At 54.5% G+C, this 21,721-nt stretch overlaps 1 protein-coding gene across 6 annotated transcripts in view; it reads right to left on the bottom strand.

Moving 5' to 3' along the window:
* Positions 1-21,721, bottom strand: part of MBP (myelin basic protein) — an 81,648-nt gene that overhangs the window by 6,461 nt on the left and 53,466 nt on the right. For 5 of the 6 annotated variants that reach the window (XM_066353096.1, XM_066353095.1, XM_066353098.1 and 2 more), the window contains exons 4-8: positions 20,960-21,396; positions 13,533-13,610; positions 3,222-3,329; positions 2,059-2,094; positions 1,629-1,661 (exon numbers count right to left, since the gene is read on the bottom strand). In XM_066353096.1, the coding sequence (XP_066209193.1) occupies positions 1,629-1,661; positions 2,059-2,094; positions 3,222-3,329; positions 13,533-13,610; positions 20,960-21,396 (692 nt within the window). The remainder of the gene's footprint in view (positions 1-1,628; positions 1,662-2,058; positions 2,095-3,221; positions 3,330-13,532; positions 13,611-20,959; positions 21,397-21,721) is intronic. The other variant, XM_066353097.1, reaches the window with a different exon arrangement.

Here is a 21,721-nt window from a genome sequence, read left to right as displayed (position 1 = left end):
GACCACGCGGAGACGGATCCCGCTTTGGAGAAAGAAGGGGTGTGACACACACGTTAGTATATTGGACAGCGGGGAGGGTGCAGAGGCCCTTCCAGGTAGCGGTGGGTGGAGGTGGTGGCCTGGCTGAAGGAAGGAAGGTTCTGGACCCCGCAGCCGTCAGCCATGCAGTGAGGACTGGCATCACGCCCCGAGTCCGCACCTGGAAAGCTAAGAGGCAGATCATAGAGTCACTAAACTACGGGGTCCAGCTGAAACACGAGCTTCATTCTTCCATCTCAGCCTTGTCCCCTGTGGGCGCAGAAAGGCAGGAGTTAATGGTTGGTGGTGCCAGCCTGGGTTCGTTTCCTACATCCTTGTTCCCTGTTTGCAAAGTCATTCATTAAGTCAGGCAGAGGCTCGAGTGTTGGCATGTAAGCTTCTAGCCCACAGCTCAGGTCATCACTCAATGTCATGTGTTGGGGCTCCGTTGGGATCTTAACGAAATCTTTTCTCTGCAGGAGTTTTCCCTTCCTCTCTTTGCCCTTCCTCCCTCCCTTTCTAGTGTGTGTGTGTGTGTGTGTGTGTGTGTGTGTGTGTGTGTGTGTGAGTGTGGGTATTTTTCTGAAGTCAGAAGCAGGGAGGCAGTCAGACAGACTCTCACATGTGCCTGAGTGGGATCCACCTGGCATGCCCCCCAGGGGGCGATGCTCTGCCCATCTGGGGCGTCATTCTGTTGTGACAGGAGCCATTCTAGCGCCTGAGGTGGAGGCCATGGAGCCTTCCTCAGCACCCGGGCCAACTTTGCTCCAGTGGAGCCTTGGCTGCGAGAGGGGAAGAGAGAGACAGAAAGGAAGGAGAGGGGGAGGGGTGAAGAAGCAGATGGGCGCCTCTCCTGTGTGCCCTGGCTGGGAATTGAACTCGGGACTTCCACACGCCTAGCTGACGCTCTGCCACTGAGCCAACCGGCCAGGGCCCCCTCCTTCCCTTTCTATTTCTTCCTTCCTTTCTCTTTTTCTCTTCAGTTTTCTCTCATTCATCTATGTGATGCCTATTAAGTGAGCATCTTGTGGTGCGTGCGGACGTGTCTGGACTACAGAGTAAGGATACTGTGTCCCCGAGACGGGCACAATCCCTGGCCTCTGGTTAGTGGTTGTTCTTTCCTTTTGCTCTGCAAAGCATCATTTTTATAAAGTAAGAACAATGCTCGATATTTACCAGTAACTAAGGACTATGAACTGGGTTAGAATAGACTGGTTGGCGTTTTACATTGGTTCAGATGCCGCCGGATTTGAGCAGCATCTTAAACAGTGACCACATCGCCCCTGTTTACAGCCTTCATCAAAAGTTTGTCCTCGGTGTTTCAGAACCTAAAATTCCTAAGAGGGGGCCTGTGGGGGCATCTGCGGGGGGGGGGGGCGGTCATTGGTCCTGGGGCGCCATCAGTGGGGGGGGCGAGGAGGAAGTAGGGAGGGGGCCTCCACTGAGAGAGAGGCTTCGCCATGCACCTCGGGCCCCAAGGACAAGTTGGCTGCACAGGAAAGGAAGGGGGGACTGTTAGGCAACTGCAACAGAGCCAAATGCGGACACAGAGAGGCTACAAGGACAGGGAAGGTGGGGGGAAGATGCAGGGATGTGCATTTGTCACCTACCCAGCTAAATCGGCTGAGGGACAGTCCTCGCCCCTGGAGGAGGGAAAGAGAGAAAGAATGAATGACATTGTGATTGGGGCAGGAGAACAGTTCTTTTCAAATGAAAGAAACGCAATCCAATCAGTCTGTTCTGCGACAGAGTGTGTGCCCTTCCCAAGAGGGCGGCGGCGGCCTCCTGGAGCCTCCGGGAGGGGTGGGGACTGGGGTTTGGAGGGCAGTGGAGCTGGGATCGATTAGCACTGTCTGCACGGTTGCAGGAGCCCGGGCTGGGGAGACACCGTGCATCTCAGCCTGAAGACTTGCAGTTAAACATTCTGTGATCAAGTCAGGTAACCACAAGCCCAACTAACTCTCCTTTTGGGGCATTTTAGGGATTTCAGGAACCTCTGTCGTCAAAGTGATGGCTACTCGAGACATTCCAAGGCCTTACCTTTCCTTGCGAGGGCGGAGGTGTGCGAGGCGTCACCTGCAAAGACACAGGACGGTGAGCCGCCCGGGTCCCTCCCTCCTGAAGCACAGCCCTCCCATCCTCAGGCGGCCCTTCCGTTGTCCTGGGTGGCTCGTGTCTGCTGCGCAGGGGCCACCCACTCTCTGCCTGGCTTCTCCGTTGCTGTCCCAGGTGAGGCGGAAAGGCAGGATCTGAGAATTTAGAACTGCCCGACGCGAATCGGACCTCTCAGAACTCTTTCTGAAAGCATTTGAGGGAATGGAAAGCAAACCACCCGGCTCCTCAGCAACGAGAGAGCCGGCTCATATCAGCGTGTGCTCCTGGGGCACACCCAGCGCACACGACGGAGGCCGTGAACTTTCCCCATGACCCCTGTTTGGGGTGGGAGGTGTTGTGTCCCCGACAGTCAGAGAGCTTCACAAGGAGTGCTGTCATGTCTGTGGCTCCACAAATTCACATATTTGCATGGAAAATCATTATTTCAAATGTCCGCTGCCACGATGACTTTATATTTACAAGGCCGTGGTTTTGCTATGACTTGTAAGACTGTTCTTTTTCAAGCAGTTTTAGGTTTCCATAAAAATGATACACAGAAATTAGAGAGTTCGCGTGGACCCCCTTCTTGTTCCCTATTCTCACCCTTGCATGAGCGGCCCAACTGGTGAACCAATACTGTCCGTGATTTATCAACTCAAGTTCATGGCCGACACGGGTCTCTCAGGATTTTCACAAAGGCGTGGGGTGCAGTCACCACCACCACATCACCCAGAGCGCAGCCTGACCGTAAACATGTCCCCCTCCTGCATTCCACCTGCTCATCCTTCTCCCCAAAGCCCTGGAAACCACTGATCTGTTTACTGTCTCCATGGATTTGCAAAGCCTGTGTGTCTAAACAAAGCCCTCGTAGAAGTTCAGTTTCAAAAGGAGCGGGTTCTTTGGGAGAACACAAAGTCCAGTAAGGAGCAGAGGCAGTTGGGATCTATGGACCGGGCTAAGCTTCAAAGGCCAACTACATGCCCCTCCACCCCGAGGAGGACGGAGGGGTCACCTGGGGAAACGCTCATGTCCCACGGGGACCAGAGCCAAGAGTTATATGAGATACGCTCCCCCACCCCCATCGCTACTCACAGAGGAAGAGCACTCACAATGTTTTTGAAGAATTGGACTACAGGGTTCTCATCTTGGGTCCGGCCATGCTGCGACTTCTGGGGCAGGGAGCCGTAGTGGGTGGTTCTGGCCGCGTGGTGTGGGTCCTGGAAGACAAGGCTCAGTGACTTCAGGACAGGCTGCACGCTCTGTTCTGCCCCGGGACATGGCCTCTGACTCCTCAGCCTGCCCAGGTCTCCTTGACTCAGGACCATGCGCCGGGAAGCAGCTGACGCCCCACCGGATGTGCCCGTGGCGGGGGGGAGGGGACATGGGCAGGACCTGCTGCCTCTAGACTCACTGAGCTGGGAGCTCTTCCCACCACGGAGCCCACGCCCAGGTCCCCGCAGTCACCTAAGCACGCTGAGGGCTGTTGGATTCCTCAAGAATCACACATAAAACAAATGCAACACAAAGACGATCCCACTTGGTAGCTTTGAGGCCGCGTCCCAGGGACCAGCCTGTTTCCCAAAACCAGTGACTCGGGAGAGGCATACTGTGGTCAAGGACTAGAAAAGTCAGCTTAGTTAAAAACTCTCCCCAAATTGATCTACAGATTGAATGCACTTCCAGTCAATATCCCAGCAAGGTTTTGCTTAGATTTATACAAGCCGATTCTAAAACCACCAGGGAAATGAAAAAAAAAAAAGCCAAAATACATTTTGCCAAACAAGTGTAAAGAAGAATTATGAGGTTAGAGGAATTCCATCCCTGGACTTTAAGATTTCCTGTATCTGTCGTCACCCAGCAGGTGGTGTGGTGTGGGAGGCGGGACAGACACATGGATCAGTGGGACAGTCGGACCCAGAAAGAGACCTACACACATATGTCACACCGATTCTGACAAAGGTGCAACTGTCACTTTAATGCAGAAAGACGAATCTTAGTCTTTTCAAAAAATGGTATTGGAACAACTGGATGACCATATTCAAAGAAAAAAAAAGAAAAAGAAAAAAAGAAAAAATCAACCTCAACCCAAAGTCACACTTCATACAAAAATGAAGTCAAAGTAGATCACAGATCTCTCTATTCTAGGAGAAAACAATAGGAGAACATCTCCATGACCCAGGGGCAGGTGTCAACTTCTTAGACCTGATGTCAAAAACATGACCCACAAGAGGAAAGATTGGTAAATTGGACTTTTGATCAAAATTTAAACTGTGTTTTGCAAAAGGCGCTATTAAGAGAATGACTGGACAAGCTACAGAGTGAGATAAAAATATTTACAAATTGCATATATGACAAAAGACTTAAGACCAAAAATGTGAAGAACTCCCAAAACTCAATGATAAAAAAACAAAACAAAAATCTTGTTATAAAGTGGACAAAACACTCAAACACATAATCAAAGAAAATAGGAAGAAGGTGAATAAACACCTGGGAAGACGCTCAACCCCATTAGCCATTAGGAAAATAAAAATTAAAATCATGAGGAGATACCACCCCACACCTATAGAAAGGCTAAAATAAATATTGATAGTACTAAGTGTTGACAAGGATGCTGAGCAACTGGAACACTCAGGCATTGCTGGTGGGAATGCACAATGGTGCAGTCAACTCTGTAAAGCAATTTGACAGTTTTTTATAAAGTTAGTCATAGGCTTAACACATGACCTAGCAATCCTACTTTCTGCTATTAATGACAAAAGAAAAACCAAGTATCTGGAGAAGTGGTTTTTATAATGACTATCTTGGCCACCAACTTTTTGAGGCGGGGAAAAAAGTAACAAATGAAAACATCATCATAAAATTCTGTACATAAATATTTATATCAGCTCAATTCATAATCACGAAATCTGCAACCACCCCCAACGTCCATTGACAAGTGGTGGGATCGTGGTGTTATCTGTGCAGGAGACTACTCAGCCATGAAAAGGGACACGGTTTTTCTATGTGCAACCACTCAGAGGTGTCTCCAAGATGTTCCACTGAGGGCAAGACTGCATTTTGAAGAGATTTCTTACCATGCTATCTCAGTTATGTGACATTCTTCCAAAGATTATATCACAGAGAGATGGTCAAAGTGGTGGTGGTCAGGGTAGGGAAAGGGTGAGGGGAGGGTGGGGGGTGCCTAACAAGTGAAAGTAAGGGAAGGTTTGAGGGGGCTGTATCTTTATTGTAGTTGCAGCTACAAGAAATGATACATGTGTTAAAATCCACAGAACTGCACACACACAGCCAGTCTTGCTGTATGTTAATATATAAAATAAAATATCGCCACTTAACCTGGCTTATCTTTATGCAGACGAATGGTGATTTATGATGGGCATGTTATGCCGTGATGAGGATTTGTAATTGGTGCTGTCTGGGTCAGCGAGGCTGGTCTTCGTTCTCAGCACATGTCTCAGTTTCTGTCTCTGAGCTCCTATTTGCATAGTTACCCTTCTGAGATGGCCGTCCCCTCCCTAATGTCTCCATTTTCTGAGCACCATGGCACCTTCAGGCTGTGGCAACTCATTTGGCATCAAACTGTCTGTCCTTTTAGCTTTCATAAGCATCTCACCTCTCTAGCTAGATTTTAATCTTTTGGTGGGAAAAAGAAGAAATTCTATGTGACCGCCCCCCTCCGCACCCAACGCTTTGGTCACTTAGACTCCCATATTGGAAGCCAGCTTGAACCCGGGGCGTGTCCTAAGACTCTAGGCCTAGGGGTTCATCTATGTATTTACGTGGCACTGATCAGCTTCTTTGGTGAGTACAGGTTGTCACAGTGACGATGCCCTCACTCAGTGGTGGGAGGGGCACTGTATCTGAGTCGCCCTTAAATTTTTTTTTGGAGTAAAACACAAGCTGTGCAGAACTGACCGACTGAGCCAAGTTTAAGTGCACAGCCCGGGGGCTTTAAGCACAGCCATGTGGTTGTGCAGCCATTCCAGACCTCTTCATCTTCCCAAACCGACGTTCTATCCCCATTAAATGCTGACTCCTCAAGCCCCCCTGGCTACTTCCTGTCTCTGTGAATCTGACTCTTCTACATTCCTCATACACGTGGAATCAGATGGTATCCGTCCCTGGCTTGGTCATGGAGCATCATAACCCCAAAGTCCATCCAGAGTGTGATGCGTTCCGGAACGCGCCGCCCCCCTCATGGCCTGATAGCATTCCACTGAGTGAACTCACCACCTTCTGCTTATCCATTTCTGGATAGACATTTGGGTGGTTTCTGCCTTTGGCTACGGTGCTGAGTCACCTGGTCTGATGCAGACCCAGCTGGTCTGATCCGATCTGGCCATGACAACTCTCTGGCACCCGGCAACTGGCAGAAGGACACCCATACTCCCCCCTTTCCTTCCCTCCACAGCCTGTGCCACTGGGCACTGAGACTTCCCATGGTGCTGCGCACATCACGAAGCTGCCGCCACCTCAGAGGGCTGCCCGCACTGAGATGAGCAGCCCCTCCCTGCCCTGAGCAAGGTCCTTTGTCCCCCCTGTGAAGTGGCCGGGTCTGTGCAATATGCCTGTGGGGCTGACAGTTTCTGATCAGAGCAGGGCCAGTCTGGTGAGATGCTTTAAAAATAGTGGCTCTGACTTGTTTGTTGTGTTCTACAAGTTATGGGACTGGGTCATTGCCCTTCTCTTCACTGTAAACCAGGTGATCAGTTTCCTGGGATGGGAGAGGTGGGACGGGGGACCTGCGCCCGGAGGCAAACAGGGAAGTGTGGGGATGATGGAGGAGGGGCGAGGTTCTGTGTTGGGCAGGGGACCTGTGGACCTACCCGTCCCAGCTGGAGGTCGAGAGTGAAGGGCGTGGGGGTCTGGTGACGGGTGGCCGGGGAGTGCCCCCGCTGAAATCCTGGGGCTTCGGGCTAGTCACCTGACTCCGTTTCCTACCTTCAGTCCTTCCACATCCTCTGTTCCCACTTGTGACCCACCACTAGCTCCCCTTGCGGAGGCCACTGAACCCAGGTCCCCAACAGGAAGAACTTTGTCACTTAGCTTTAAAGATGCATGCATAGTTGTTCTCTGATGAACCACTGTTGACCTGTGCTCATTAAGGTTAAAAAAAAAGCGTAAACTGCTAGCATTTCAGAGCCGTCTGCCCAGGCCGGCGTCTCCGCGCTCACGTCCACCCTGTGCTAAGTGAGGAGCTTGCTCACACTGCAGGTCAGGAAAAGAAGGAATTCCGAGCTCGGGTGCACTGGGAAATAAAAGCTGAGCCAGAGGGACAGGGCCTCCCCTTCCCCTCCGACAGCAGGCCATCGGGAAAGCAAGAGGGACCAGAGGGACAGGGCTCTTCTCCCTTCCCCGCGTCTCCATACATGGAGCTGGCTGTTTGGGAACAGCAGACTTTGAAAAAAAAAGTCGAATTTTGTAAAAACAAAACCTTTTTCAACTGCTTGCAAAAAAGCACATTCTTTAAATAAAGACATCCAAAAAATTTTAAAAACCGTGTAGAGCAAATTCTGCTGCAGGGATGACCCCGCCCAGGTTCTTGCTCAGGCATCTGGACCAGTTCATGCATCAGCCCAGAGGACCGTGTGTGTGGGCGCCGTGGAGCAGGTCACAGCACGCGCACGAGTGGGCCGGCCACCTGCACCCGTTTGTGCCTCCACGTGTTTCCCCCATCAGGACAGCTTTTCATCACGATGAATGAAACAACAAGTCCTTCCTTGACAGGCAGCGACAGGAACAGGACGCTGGAAACTCTTCAACACCCTGGGAGGGAGGCCAGGGGCTGAATGACATCCCTGTGTATTTATTTATGTTTAAGGCAAATTGTTTTTTCCATTGCAACTGTTGTTTTTCTTTTCTTTTCTCTGCGCCTGTGATAATGACCTTGGCCAGCAGGGGGCGCACGTGCACTGGGCCTGGGCATCCAGCAGGGGTTTGGGCTGTTTTCTTATGAGCTGCCAGGCTGAAGGGTCCTCATCTAGGAGGAGAGACAGGAGACTCGTCTCACCTGGCCCCTCCGAGGGTCCGCGGCCCTCTGTCTGAAGAGCCATTCCTTGCAGGGGTCCCCAAACTTTTTACACAGAGGGCCAGTTCACTGTCCCTCAGACCGTTGGAGGGCCACCACATACAGTGGTCCTCTCACTGACCACCAATGAAAGAGGTGCCCCTTCCGGAAGTGCGGTGGGGGCCGGATAAATGGCCTCAGGGGGCCGCATGCGGCCCGCGGGCCGTAGTTTGGGGACGCCTGGTTAGAGCAACTGCTTTATGAAAACAGGGTGGGGGACGTTTGCATTTGGATTTGACCAGAGACATATTAAACTGATGGGATCATTTTCCTGTCTCAGAAGAAAACGCTGTTCTCTTGAAAAAAAAAAATAATAAAAGCATGTTGGCTGGGCCTGGGGAGGTGAGATGCTTGGAGGGAGGAAGAGGAGTTCTCTTTTCACTAGTTCTTGTCTGAGGCAGGAACTCACATCGAATTCCCTGTCAGAATGTCAAGCAACAGGCAGCCGCGCATCACGGGCCTGGGATATGTCCCCTCTGTGTCCCTGTAGGAGCGTCCGGTGGCTAAAAGCGGTGACTGCTTTCTTGTTGGCGTGTTTGTCACGTTCTAGTATGCTCGTGCCTCGCCACGACCCCACGGGACGCAGTGTTAGAAAAGAATCAAGAGGTGATTCTACCCACTTGCAGAGCAGGGGTGGGTATGCATTCCTGTGTCATCCTCCCTGCCCTGCGGGGCCGGGTGACATGCTCACCGGGCGTCCTCAATGTCCAGCCAGGGCCTTTCCACCAGGTGGTGACCTGAACTCATGACAGGTGGGGAAATGCAATGGCCAGAGACACACAGGAGGGACAGCTGACGGACAAGAACGGACTTTTCAAGATTGGGTTTATTTTGCTTATTTAAAAAAAAAAGTTTGTCGACTTACTTTTGGGTAAGTTTGAAGTTCTGATGAGCCAGAACTGGTCCCTTTGCGGGAACAGGGTGAGCGCCTGCGGATGGAGCAAGGGAGACGCCCCAGGGAGCATCAGGGAAGCAGGGAGGGGCGCTCTTCCCCGGGAAACCAGGCCCTCTTGTTCCATAAACACCGCCAGTTAGATATAGCCTATGGCAGGAGTCCCCAAACTTTTTACACAGGGAGCCAGTTCACTGTCCCTCAGGCCATTGGAGGGCCGGACTATAAAAAAAAACTATGAACAAATCCCTATGCACACTGCACATATCTTATTTTAAAGTAAAATAACAAAACGGGAACAAATACAATATTTAAAATAAAGAACAAGTAAATTTAAAACAACAAACTGACCAGTATTTCAATGGGAACTATGGGCCTGCTTTTGGCTAATGAGATAGTCAATGTGCTCCTCTCACTGACCACCAATGAAGGAGATGCCCCTTCCAGAAGTGCGGTGGGGGCTGGATAAATGGCCTCAGGAGGCCGCATGCGGCCCGTGGGTCGTTGTTTGGGGACCCCTGGCTACAGCGTTGAGCTGACGAGACAGGATTGTTCAATGTGGCGGTCGTTTGAAAGGATGCCTTTCTATGTCACGAAAACCAGAGGTTGGTCTGCTCCTACTTTGGATAGAAGATACAACATAAAAAGATGGTGTCGTCTGCTTCGTTCTGTTTCTTTTTCTTTCTCTCTCTCTTTTTTCTTCACATGGTTAAAACCAACTAACCGGCCAGCCAACACACCCAAATCTCTGATACTTGTTCCTTGATTTACCTGTTGGAGGTGGCCGAGTCTGCACACGTCCACGAAGTGGCATGAAGGTCACTTGTCTTTCTCTGAGATGGTCTTGCCAGTGGCCTGGACAGTGAGGGAGGCAAGGACTTGGCGTTTTCTCCCTTCCCCCCAATTCCGTGGCATTCTTAAGAAACACAGCCCCAGGCAGCAACATGGTTGGCCGGTTTAACCTGTTGGGAACCACAGGTGCCAACGGTGTGGTCGTTTTCCTGGACCGCCGACCACAGGTGGACCCACAGGGTAAGTCTCAGAATCGGTGACATGTCACTGGTGCAAATGCTAATAAAACCTGGTGTACTTTTTTGCATCATATTCTATATGTTGAAGGATCATGACATGTAGCTCACAGTGAGATGGATGGGTGTTCATGCCCTTCACTCCTGTCTCACACGGTCGTGGCACACGACGTCCCTCAGCCCCTCGGAAGCCTGGTTTGAGCAGTTTCTTCCCTGGAAGGACTCATGGGATGAACAGCTTCCTCCCTTCCTACAGAACGCTGCTCCCCAGCAGGGCCACCCCGTCTCCATGGCCAGGATGGTGAGAGGTCAACACCTGCTCTCCGTGCGTCTTTGAAGCCACAGTCAAGAAAGGGTCATGCCATATGTACGTCCCTGTGGCCTCCCACCCAGGCGCAGGCTAGATGCCAATGACGTATTACCTAAGAGCACTTGTGTTTCGAGGGTTCCAAGTTTGGGGATGCAGTGACACATGGTCTGCAAGCCAAGCTGTGATATCTTCTGAGTCGGTCCCCGGGGGGACATGGCATTGACCTCAAGCGTTTCTCTCTTTCGGACCGACCCCCACAGTGCCCCGGTTGTTCTGAGAAACGTTTCTCCTGCTGTCACTGTTTATCTAAGTTTTTCATGAGAAGCGATTGCACCATTTCTGGTCAAACAGCTTCTGAGATGTCTCTGGAGAGAGAGGGGGCTGGAGGCTTTCTGGCGAGGCTGGGACGTTTTAGATTTCGTAGTGGGGGAAGGGCTCTTTCCCATCTGAACGACAGATGTCCTTTGCTGTGTTTGGGGAAGTTTAGAAAGAAGGTTGCTGATGAGTCATTGACTCCAGTGAGTTTAATGAAAGCTGTGGGCTTTTTATTTTTTCTTTCTCGGCAGAAAACTGTGCTGAGTGAAAGCTGAGCCTTTCTCCATTGCTGGAGAAACCGACAGGCGAACCTTTGATGTCAGTGGAGATTTTAGGGTTACCTGCTGGCTGTTTAGATAACACGTTTCTGCTCAGACATTGGAAAATGAGGATGCGTGTGCATGCATGCATGTGTGTGTGTGCTTGCTTGCTGGTGTTGGCAGGTGGGACCGTCTTTTTTCCCCGTGATTAGAGCGACCTGCTTCCAAGTTCAAGAGTTTCAGTGGTGAGCAGGTGGTGAGGCTGTGGATGGTGACCTGCTGGATGGGACACAGGGGGCCACGTCGCCCGTCCTGCATCCAGGACACGAAGGCTCCGAGGAGCCCAGCATGTGTGGGCTGACGGACACAGGCAGCAGAGGCTCCTCTCAGTTCCAGTTTGCCTCCAGGACCCAGGGGAGGCAGAAATGGGAGGGGTGAGTGTGGACGGAGCCCCTTCTTCCTTCCAGGGCACTGTGTAGCCTGTGTCCACCCAGCACGTGTCTGTGTGATGGTCCCGAGCCGCCTGGCAGGCCCTGGGATGCGCGATGGGCTGACGGGGGGCGTGGCACAGGGCGCAGGGCTGGGCAGTGAGGACCCGGGTCCACGGAGCGGCCCTCGCACGTACGTTTTCCTCCTCGTTTCTCTTAGGTTTCCAGCTTTTCCACCTCGCTTAGGAGTCTTCAAGTGTCATTTCATTCGTCCACTTGTGTGCCCCTTGCCGACGCCTGCGGTCTCGTCACCGCCCTGGGGAGCCCCGGGCACGAGGAATTCCAGGCAGGTGTCGGCTCTTGCAGAACCAGCAGCAGCTGAGCCACCTTGTTCTGCGAGGTCCTGTCTCCGGCTTCCTGGCAGGCGGGGGCCGCTCACCCTCCCCACTCTGGGGTTTCTGGGGATGTCTCCACCTCTCTGTGGGGACAGGATGAGGCCGGGGGCGTGGTGACAGTGGTTTGGGGTGAAGGGGAGCAGGTCAGCCCCGTGACGGGGTCTCAAACAAACGCCAGGGGCTTCGTGCAGCCTCTGTTGTCCCCTCATGCACTCCCGGTGCTGGTCACTGCAGGATGAAAGTGTGGCTCTGCCCAGCACAGGTCAGCACAGGTCAACCCAGGAAAGCAGGGGGTGTCCGGCCTGGCTTCATCTGGACCGGGCCCGACTGTCCCAGGTGGACAGGGGCCCGCTGACTTCCTGGGCACGGGGGTGTTCGCTTTATCAAAGGAGCCACCGAGAGCCCTTTGATAAGTGAGCAGGACCACACTTGGAATACGGGTCAGGGGGAGCACAGATCAGGGGAACACGGCTTTGCAGCGGCATCCTATCCAACCCTGCAAAGCTCTCAGGGACAGAAAGTCACACTCGCTGGGGATCATTGCGCACGTCCTTGTCACGAAGCCAGCAAGCCACTGGCACCGCTCTGGTGTCAGGTGACATGGTCCCACGCTGCCCAGAGGGGCTCTGGACCACGAGCCCACCTCCTGCCAGCCCTTGGCTCCTCTTTGCTGCCCCAGAGACCCTCCTGAGACTGTCCGCCCTGGCGCGCCGGCCCCCTGGTCTCTTACAGACCCCCCTTCAGCACAAGGCACAGCCTGCAATGCGTTTGAAAATGAGGGTCCCATTTGCTGGGTCCCCCACTCAGGCTCATCAATCATGTCAGAACAATGCCTCTTCTCCATAGTGAGCACATGAGTCCCACCTTCTGTATCATTCCAGGTGCCCAAGTTCATAAAGTGTCATCGGCGATAGGAGCTCACATGGCAGCCCCCACCTTGCGTAAGCGGCAGTCTGACTTGGGGTTGACTTAGCACCTTCCCCGAGCCATCTGTCCCCTTTCCTCTCTGCCATCCACATGTCACTAGCACACTGAGCAGTGGCTGCCACCATACCAGGAGCCGGAGGACTGAGGACAGCCCTGACCCCCAGCCCCAGGGAACTCAGCCTAGCTCAGGAGAGACGGCAGCTGTGCCCACGCCCCTAGGGCCCTTGTCCTGTGAGCGCTCAGCATCTGACAGGCACCGGTTTTTAGTGCCTGACCACAACGTAGGCATGTCAGCACCACACTCAGGTCACTTCTCGGGGGTCAGCGCTGAATCCACCCCTGGGCCCTGTGGTACCCTCATTCCAGGGGCTCGCCCACTGCCCTGACCTGACCCACTGAGGACTGAGGCGGCGCCCTGACCTGACCCACTGAGGACTGAGGCGGCGCCCTGACCTGACCCACTGAGGACTGAGGCGGCGCCCTGACCTGACCCACTGAGGACTGAGGCGGCGCCCTGACCTGACCCACTGAGGACTGAGGCGGCGCCCTGACCTGACCCACTGAGGACTGAGGCGGCGCCCGCCCTGAGGACTTCCCTGTTTTCGCCTGCTGTCCTCTGCTGGCCTTCCCCAGAGGGGCTGACCCCCTCATTTTGTCAAACCTGACTTGCAGACACCGTTTAGGACCCGCCGGGGCCCCCTGGGCAGGAGCGCCCGGACAGCACTTGCACGGAGGGGCCACCATGGGACACGGGCCGCAGCGTGGCCGTGCGGAGGGGCTGGCGACGGCACATCTTACCTTGTACATGTTGCACAGCCCGGGCTGGCTGCGGGCGTGCGGGGGCAGCGGGCGCCTGCCCTGCTGGAGCCAGGGTACCTGCCAGAGGGACACAGAGTGGCCGGTTGAGTCCACGGGGGCAGCGCTGGCAGCGTGCACGGGCAGAGAGGAGGGGTGAGCGGGGCGGACATTAGAGGACGAGGGGCATTAAGGGGACAGGGGTGGGGGGAGGGAAAGACGGCCACTCCAGCCCCAAGGGCAGATGGACAGGCGAGAGAGGAGGAACAAGAGACAAGATTTCGGAAAGAATCCTCTCCGTCCACGTCCTATTCTGAGAGCCTGTGCCTGGCTACGTGGCCAGATGTTTTTTTTATTTTTGATTTTTGTTTTTGTATTATTCTAAAGTGAGAGGCGGGGTGGCAGACAGACTCCCACATGCGCCCGACAGGGATCCACCCGGCATGCCGACCAGGGGTGATGCTCTGCCCCTCTGGGGCGATGCTCTGTTGCGACCAGAGCCATTGTAGCGCCTGAGGCAGAGGCCACAGAGCCATCCTCAGCGCCCAGGACAACTTTGCTCCAATGGAGCCTCAGCTGCGGGAGGGGAAGAGAGAGACAGAGAGGAAGGAGGGGGAGGGGTGGAGAAGCAGATGGGCGCTTCTCCTTGTACCCTGGCCGGGAATTGAGTCCAGGACTTCCACATGCCGGGCTGATGCTCTACTACTGAGCCAACTGGCCAGGGCTGGCCAGGTTTTCTTAAAATTGTCTCAGACGTCGGACTCGCGCGGCCGCTAGGGAAAAGGGACAGAAGCAGTGTCCAGCCCGACGAGCAGCCCTGGGCGGGGTCTCCAGCCTGACGAGCAGCCCTGGGCGGGGTCTCCAGCCCGACGAGCAGCCCTGGGAGGGGTCCGAGGTGCAGTGAGTGCACATCGTCTCGGTTCATCTGCAGAGTGTGACTTTCTGTCATGTGTATCGGGGGCGTCAGCCTCCACGCTGGGTCCATGGTGGCCGGCACGCCTGCTCGTGAAGTGAACAGTGGCTGTCACTCCCATTTGGGCCCCTCAGCATAAGGACGTGATTTTTGGAGCAGCAAGGTTCTTAGATCCACTCAAGCCAACCACATGGAATCACCAGTTCTCAGGGACATTCGTCCTTGTTGGGGACATTTAGGAGCCTAATTTTTTTGGGGGGGCGGGGAGAGGTGATGAAGGAACCTCAGTGGAAACAGTGAGGCAGTGGCTGAGGGAGCAGCAGGCGGATGGCCGTCCAGTGATGGCCTGGAGCTGGGCACTCCCACTGGGGAACTCTGTCGCGCTCCACGGCGCCACTGGCCTGCTCTGCCCCAGAGAGCCATCATCGGCCTGTTAGCTCTCGCCGGGGAAACACAGTGTTGGATGAACAGCGCACCCCAGGAGCCCAATATTAATAGGGTTTAATATTCCTTGACATGAGCAGTGCATTAACCTCAGCTCTACTGTGATTAATCTTCCTAAATCCTAGTCTCCGCCATGGCCTCCGCTGCAAGATGGTTCCTGTGAGCTTTGAGCAATGTGGGCAAGGGAATATTACAGGACCAAAGTAAATGGCCCAGAGAAGTCCTGTCTTTAGACTGTCCAGCACAATGGGGACTGACGGACAGAGAGAGAGAGAGAGAGAGAGAGAGACTTGCAGTGGTCAAGTGATAAAATCAACACTACAGGTTTCGAAGGATGTCTTGCATTGGCTACAGATAAAGTAAGTTTTTAGTAAACAGGTTAATGGCTGGTTATCCATGGAAATAAACGGTAGTTATGACACAGAGACATGTTATCACGTTCCAGACACAATTATGAAATGAGGACACTTGGATGTTGGCCATGCAGCTCACGCAAGCGTCCAAAAGGCCGTCGTCTCTCTACCAGCAAGAAAGCCCGGTGGTTTTAGTCTCTGGTGCTGGGAACTTACAGGAACCAGACAGCTGTTAGTTCAGGGCATGTGTCCCTGTGGCTGTCTCTGCCTTTGATAAGGCCTGGCTGTCTCCACAGGGGGCGGGGACCCTGCAGGGGCAGTGTACGGGCAAGCCTGGGTTGTACACGTGGTTACAAGGCAAAGGAGAAGTATCTGACTTGTTTCTCCTCTGTTGGAGACAAGGGCACCTCTCAGGGAGGGGAGCCTCTGAGAGACGTGCAGGCAGCACTGGGGTTGGGGAGTGCCCTCACTGTCACCCACGGACGTCTCGGGCGCTGGCCTCCAGAGGGGACAGGAGGGATCGGGCGGGACAGGGCTGCAGCCTGGAGGTCTCCAGCCTCGCGGACTGACCAGAGCACGGGAAACCCAGCTTCAGCGCCAGTTCCCACAGCAGCCACCTGTCTCCATGGGAACAGAGGGAGACCCCTGTCTCCCCTCTGCCTGCCTCAGAGGTGGAGGCTCCTGGCTGCTCTGAAAAGCAGAAACTCCTAGTGGAAGGAGAGGGGCAGGAGCCAGGCCCCTGACATCCCACTTGCTGGTCAGCCCGTGGGCATGTGGGCTCTGAGACCGGGTCACTTTTCTGTGCCTTCCCTCCATTTTTCCTCATTTCTGGGAGGTGGAAGGTTCTGGAGCATTTCAGAGCGCGGTGATAGACACCGTGGGGACCTCTGAGACAAGTTCCCCCAGACTCTGACGGGGTCTCTACAGCTCCGTCAGTCCTTGATGACTTCTGCCTGGGGGGCCGGGGAGCGGGTCCCCAGCGATGCCCGACCCCCCTCGGAAGTCCGGCTAAGCTCTCCACCAGCCCAGCGGAGCGGCCTGGCCCCCAGAGGAGAGTGAGTGGTGATGATCAGAGGGCGGGTCAACGTGGCCGAGTGAGGAAGGACAGGGGTCTGCGTGCAGCGGGAGCCATGTGCAGAGGGGACAGGACACCAACCCTAACCCGTGACAACACTGCTTCCAAGTCCAGTGTGCCCACAACCCCAGGCTTACCCTGCGAGCGTCTCAGGTCCTCGCCGCCGTCCTCAGGAGAGCCAGCCCCTGCCCCCCCACCCCGCGTGCACCCCGCCCTGGGCTCACACTAAGTGTGGGTGCAGCTTCACAGACCTGCGGGGTCCAGTGTCTGCTGAGTGCCGCTGCCCCCACGTCAGCAGCACAGTGCTCAGGGGGAGATGCGAAAACACTGAGCAGGGCTCGGGCAGTCGCAACAGGCCGGACACTGAACGGCCCATGCGGACCAAGCTGTAACACGTCTGCACGAAGGCGGACGAGGGAGGAGCTGCGGCCTCCAGGTGCAGAAGGTGCGTGCCGGGCCGGCGACTCACCTGTCAGTGGCGGGTGGGGAGCCACCAGGAACACGTGTGCTTAGCAAGGAAGGGCCGCCAGAAAGGACAACTTAAGAAATTCACATGCAATTAGTACACTGTCCTGTCTGTTAAAACGTTTAATGAATGCACACAGAGGAAGACACAGGTCAGAGGCACACATTTCATCACAAGATCAAGTTTGGACATAACCACCAGGAGCCCATCACTACGAGATACATCAATGTGATTGACAGATGTATCACTCGGTGAACGCGGCAAGGCCCCGCCAACAGGGGGACGTGACATTCTAACTTAACCATGGTCCGTTAAGGCACAGTGGACACCGAGGGTGAGGGATGGCAGGAGGACGTGGTCAAGAGCGGAGCCCCTGACCAGCAGACGTTCGGGATCGGGACACTTGACAGGGAACTCCTGCAGGAAGTCTCCCAAGCGTTTTCGTTGGGGTGCAGAAACAAACACACCTGCCACCACATCTGGCCTTTTTTTTTTTTTAATCCTAGAAAGATCTCTTGGCAAACAAATGTACCGAGTGGCAGGCGGTTGCTGCGGAGACCCACACAAAAGTCCAGTGGGGCTCCCTGTGCGTCCCTGCCCTCCTGGGTGGGGGACATCCCGATCGGAAGGGCATGTGTGCAGGGCCACTGGCCGTGATGTTGGCGCCAGATGCACGCACAACGTGCACAACACAGTGCACGCTTGGCCCCTGGCACGCTTCCCACTGTGTCCTCTGTGCCGCCACCCAGGGCCCCACTCCCCACGGGGAGACAGCGCCCACCTCCACAAGGAGAGTACCATGTTAGCAGGGAAGCACTGGGTTACTGCAGAACAAAAATGTGGCCAAATAAATGAAAATGCAGTGGGAAAATAGTATATCAGGAGACTGAACATGGCGATGAACCAGTGAGGTTGGTCTCAGCCCCAGGTGTTCCATGACAACGCTCTTACCCCGGCACTCCACACGAGAAGCACAGAGACAACACTGAGTGATGGCACGCGTGCACACAGTGCTCTGGAGGTGATGGACACAGTAAAAAAACAAACCAGGCGACACCCTCAGGACAGAAGCTGGTGCCCTCTGTCCACGTGGGCTGAGGCAGAGAGCTAGACCTGCGTGTTCTCACTGCCTTCCCGCCCGGAAACTGTCCAGGTCACACCTGTGTCCAGTATAGTTATCTCGTAGACCTCCCTACTTTTAGATAAAGAGGGACAAGCTCAATTTCCACAGTTGGGGTTTCCGGGCTTTGGCCAGTGAGGCCGGAGCAGCTGCAGTGCTACTGGCCCCTGGAGTGCTACTGGCCATGCAGGGTCCACAGGGACAGGAGGGGAGGATGTGACCTTGAGAGCCGCCCTCTCCAAACTGACCAGCGCCTTGGCATCTCTGTCCCAAGTGCCCAGCACTCCGCTCCAGCCCACCGCCCGAGGGCCGGGGGCCTAGGGGGCCGGGGGACCTGGGCCGTGGCCAGCAGCAGCCCTCCTCTCCATCTCCCAACAAAGGAGTGTGTTTCCCATCAATGTGCTTTTTCATCGCGGCTCTCAAAAAATTATGCCTCATCAAGGAATTTGAAATGCACTTTCCTGGAATGTCAAGTCCCTACCACACAGAGAGTGGGTGCTGCTGGTGCATTCCCAGGATTGGGGGCGGCCCTGGCCCCAGCCCAGGAGAGGGGGGGTGTCCCGGGAAGGACAGCCCCTGCCCCTGTCCAGGTGGTCACTCCAGGCAGTCCTGCCCAGCTCTACCAGAAAACCCTCTCTCGACGGGCTGCCGCCACCCACAGGCCTGCGGTTGCCCAGGAACATCCTGTGACCCTTAGACGATTATCTCAGGAAGGAACAGTGACGTGGGCTTTTGGGGAATATCCTGAAGTCTTGGGATCCCTCCCTATTCTTTTTTTTTTAAAGTTTTAATCCAAAGGGCCCTGCTGGCCTGTCAGACGAGGGCGCTCCTGATTTAGAGACAGAGCAGAGCAAACACAGGTCAGACTGGACCCCTGGGCAGCACGCCCCAGCTACCCACAGGCTCCTGGGGCCGTGCGGGCGTGTCTGTGGGCGCCCAGCACACTACGCTCACCTGACCAGCGTTTGAAAGCAAAGGGAGAATCTGTCACGAGTAGGCGAGCCGGACCAACACTGTTGGGCACCCTCACTCACACTGCCAGCAAAAAGACCCTCCAGAGGAACTCTCCGCCCCGGCTTCATCATGAGCAACCGTATGGTTACGGGGCGAACTCTGACTGATGTCTTGGGCATCCAAGAGCCAAAGGCTGATCTTTTAAGATCTTTCTTTGGCCCTCAGTTGTGAACACGACTAATACTTCCAAAAGTCTAAAAAACCCCAATGACTTAACCCTTGTTTTCATTTTTAAAACAGTCCTGTGAAAATGTTTGTTGAGTTTTCTGGGATCCTCAACAACCTCGCCACCCTCTTGGCATCGCGGATGCCCACTTCCGACACTGGAATCTTTTCTTTGGAAACAGCAAAGAGTATAAGACACTGAGAGCCATCACGGCTGTAATTCCACGTAAAGGAAGACAACCATGTATGTGTCTATAATAACCCCTTTGGAGATAAAGTCACAATATAACTTTTTTAACTCAAACCATGACCCCGAAATGAAGCTTGTTTTATAATATATGCTCTCCAGCTATTTTTTTTTTTTTTTTTTTTTTTTTTGCACAGTTTAACTGTATTTCTCCTGCTCCTTGGGTTAAGCAAAGTACTTTCAGGTTTCAAAGCTGCTGGTGCTGCGTGCGTATGGGTTGCTTAGCACAAGCGTGAGCCTTCACGAGGCCGTCAGGGCCCGGTGGGATGTGATAGCTGTGCTTGGAAAAGCAGCTGAGATCGAGATTAGCATTAGAAAATAGGTCAGATGACCGACATTTCAGGAAAAGGGGGAACTGCCCGAAGTTACAAATGGACACTGAAGGGACCAACCAGAACATGAATTCCAGAAGCTCTTAAGATAGATGAAGTGTTATTCACCCAAAAGTCATGAAACGTGTCCCCTCAAAGACCTGGACCCCCCAGCGGATGCAGAGGCGTGACCCGTGCCCGAGACCCCAGGGCACCATGAAATCCGCAAACCAGGAAAAACTGGCATGTGTCATCATCAACAAGGTCAACTGTTTTAAGGATAGTAGTCGGAGAGGAAAGCTCATGTGACAGGCTCCTCAGCTCTAAGCAGCCCGGGATTTTGTAGGATGCTGTCACCACGCCCAGGGCTCTGCTGTACTACACGCTACTCAAAAGCCTCTCCTGACAAGCACAGTCCCAGCCTGAAGAGAAGCTGCATTTTATGCAACCTGTGAGCATACCCGTTAAGACGAGGGTGGGGGTTGTTTCTGCAAACCTCTCTCCTTCCACAATTACCCCGGCACCCAACACACTCGCGAGCCACGTGACATGCTCCGTATTTGCCATGGGAATGCCACTTGGGGACAGATGACATCCACCAGCCACAAGAGAGCCTATTTACAACCAACTCCAGGAGACACTGTCAGACTCAGGACCTCAGGTAGAGAGTTTTTTCCTTGTGATACATTTTTACCCACAGAGCATTTAAATAAAGAAACTTCATAGACACTACATTCAAAGGCATGGAATCACAAAATAATACAGGTTTGATTCACAGACACACTCCTTTCTCCCTCCACCCTCTTCCGGGAAACAATTCAAACAAGGGAGAAGGTTTGCTTCAAGGCGAATTTCAATGTGCATTTGCTCCAGAGTCCTCATCAATCACATCATTGTTGCAAAGCAACAGGGAGCGAGCAGCTCAAGCAGCGCTTGGGGCCAAGAGGAAAGGAGGAGATTGACCCCCTGGGGAAGCTCACGGCGTGGGCAGGACAAGCAAAATCAGCCACAAAGCCCCCAAGCTTAAGACACTGGCAGGCGGCAGGCCGAGGATGTGGCACACGGCTCTCATCCACGCCACCCTCGGGGTGTGGAAGTCAGAATGTCTTTGCTCCCCTGAGCCACACTCGGAGGGCAAACCCTGGGTGAGGAGTGGGGAGCAAGGGGTTGAGTTAAGTGGGAATACGGGATAGCCCTGTGAGCCTTTCCAGCAAGGACGACACCCTGACACCGGCACAGCTGTGCGGAGCGCGTCGCTGACTTGCTGCCTTTCCTTCCTCTTTGCCTTAGACTGACCGACTCCTCTACTCCTCGGAGCTCACCTTGCCAGAGCCCCGCTTGGGCACACCCCTGTCACCTCCAAAGAAGCGCCCCAGGGAGTCGAGGATGCCCGTGTCTCTGTGTCTCGGGAGAAAGGCATGCCGGGCGTGGTCCATGGCGCTGGCGGAGGCCAGGTACTTGGATCCGTGCCTCTGAGAGGGTCTTTTCTGTGACGCCATCGCATCCAGGCCCTCAGGAGCGGTGGTGCTGTCCTCTCGGATGGTCTGGAGCTCGTCTGACTCTGAGGGCCTGTCTTTGAAGGTGTTGTCCTCCCTCCCCGGGGCATCTCGGGAGAAGAGGCGGATCAAGTGGGGGCGGCCCCCCGGGTCAGCTGGGCTGGCCTCAGGCCAGGCATTCTTCGGGTTGGCTGTGCGCTTGGAGTCTGTCACGGCTCTGTCCTGAGCTGAGGTCCTATTGTTCTGGTCCACATCTGCCTCTCCTGCAAACAACAGTGAGACGTGAACATGCCGTGCAAAGCCACGCTGGACAATGTCGCTTTCTTCCAGGGCCGGTCGCCAGGTCTCCTACAAGACCCTCAGGCCGACCGTCCTCTGCCATGGAGCGACGCAGCCCCTCGCTCGCAAAGCCAGGCTGGGCACCTGGGGCTGCAGCTCCGCGTCCCAGGGGCCTGGGGACGGCCTGGCACTCCAGATTTGGGACCCTAGGTGAGAGCGGCCCAGCACACAGCCATCTGCCACATGTCCCCGCGGGTGCGGCCCCGGCTCCCTGTGGGAGAACCCAGCAGGGCGGGCACATTCACGGGA

This window comes from Saccopteryx leptura, chromosome 11 (genome assembly GCF_036850995.1).
Source record: "Saccopteryx leptura isolate mSacLep1 chromosome 11, mSacLep1_pri_phased_curated, whole genome shotgun sequence".
In the NCBI taxonomy this organism is placed as follows: Eukaryota; Metazoa; Chordata; class Mammalia; order Chiroptera; family Emballonuridae; genus Saccopteryx; species Saccopteryx leptura.
Note: the sequence above shows the minus strand (reverse complement) of the source record. Positions and strands in the feature narration are given on the sequence as shown.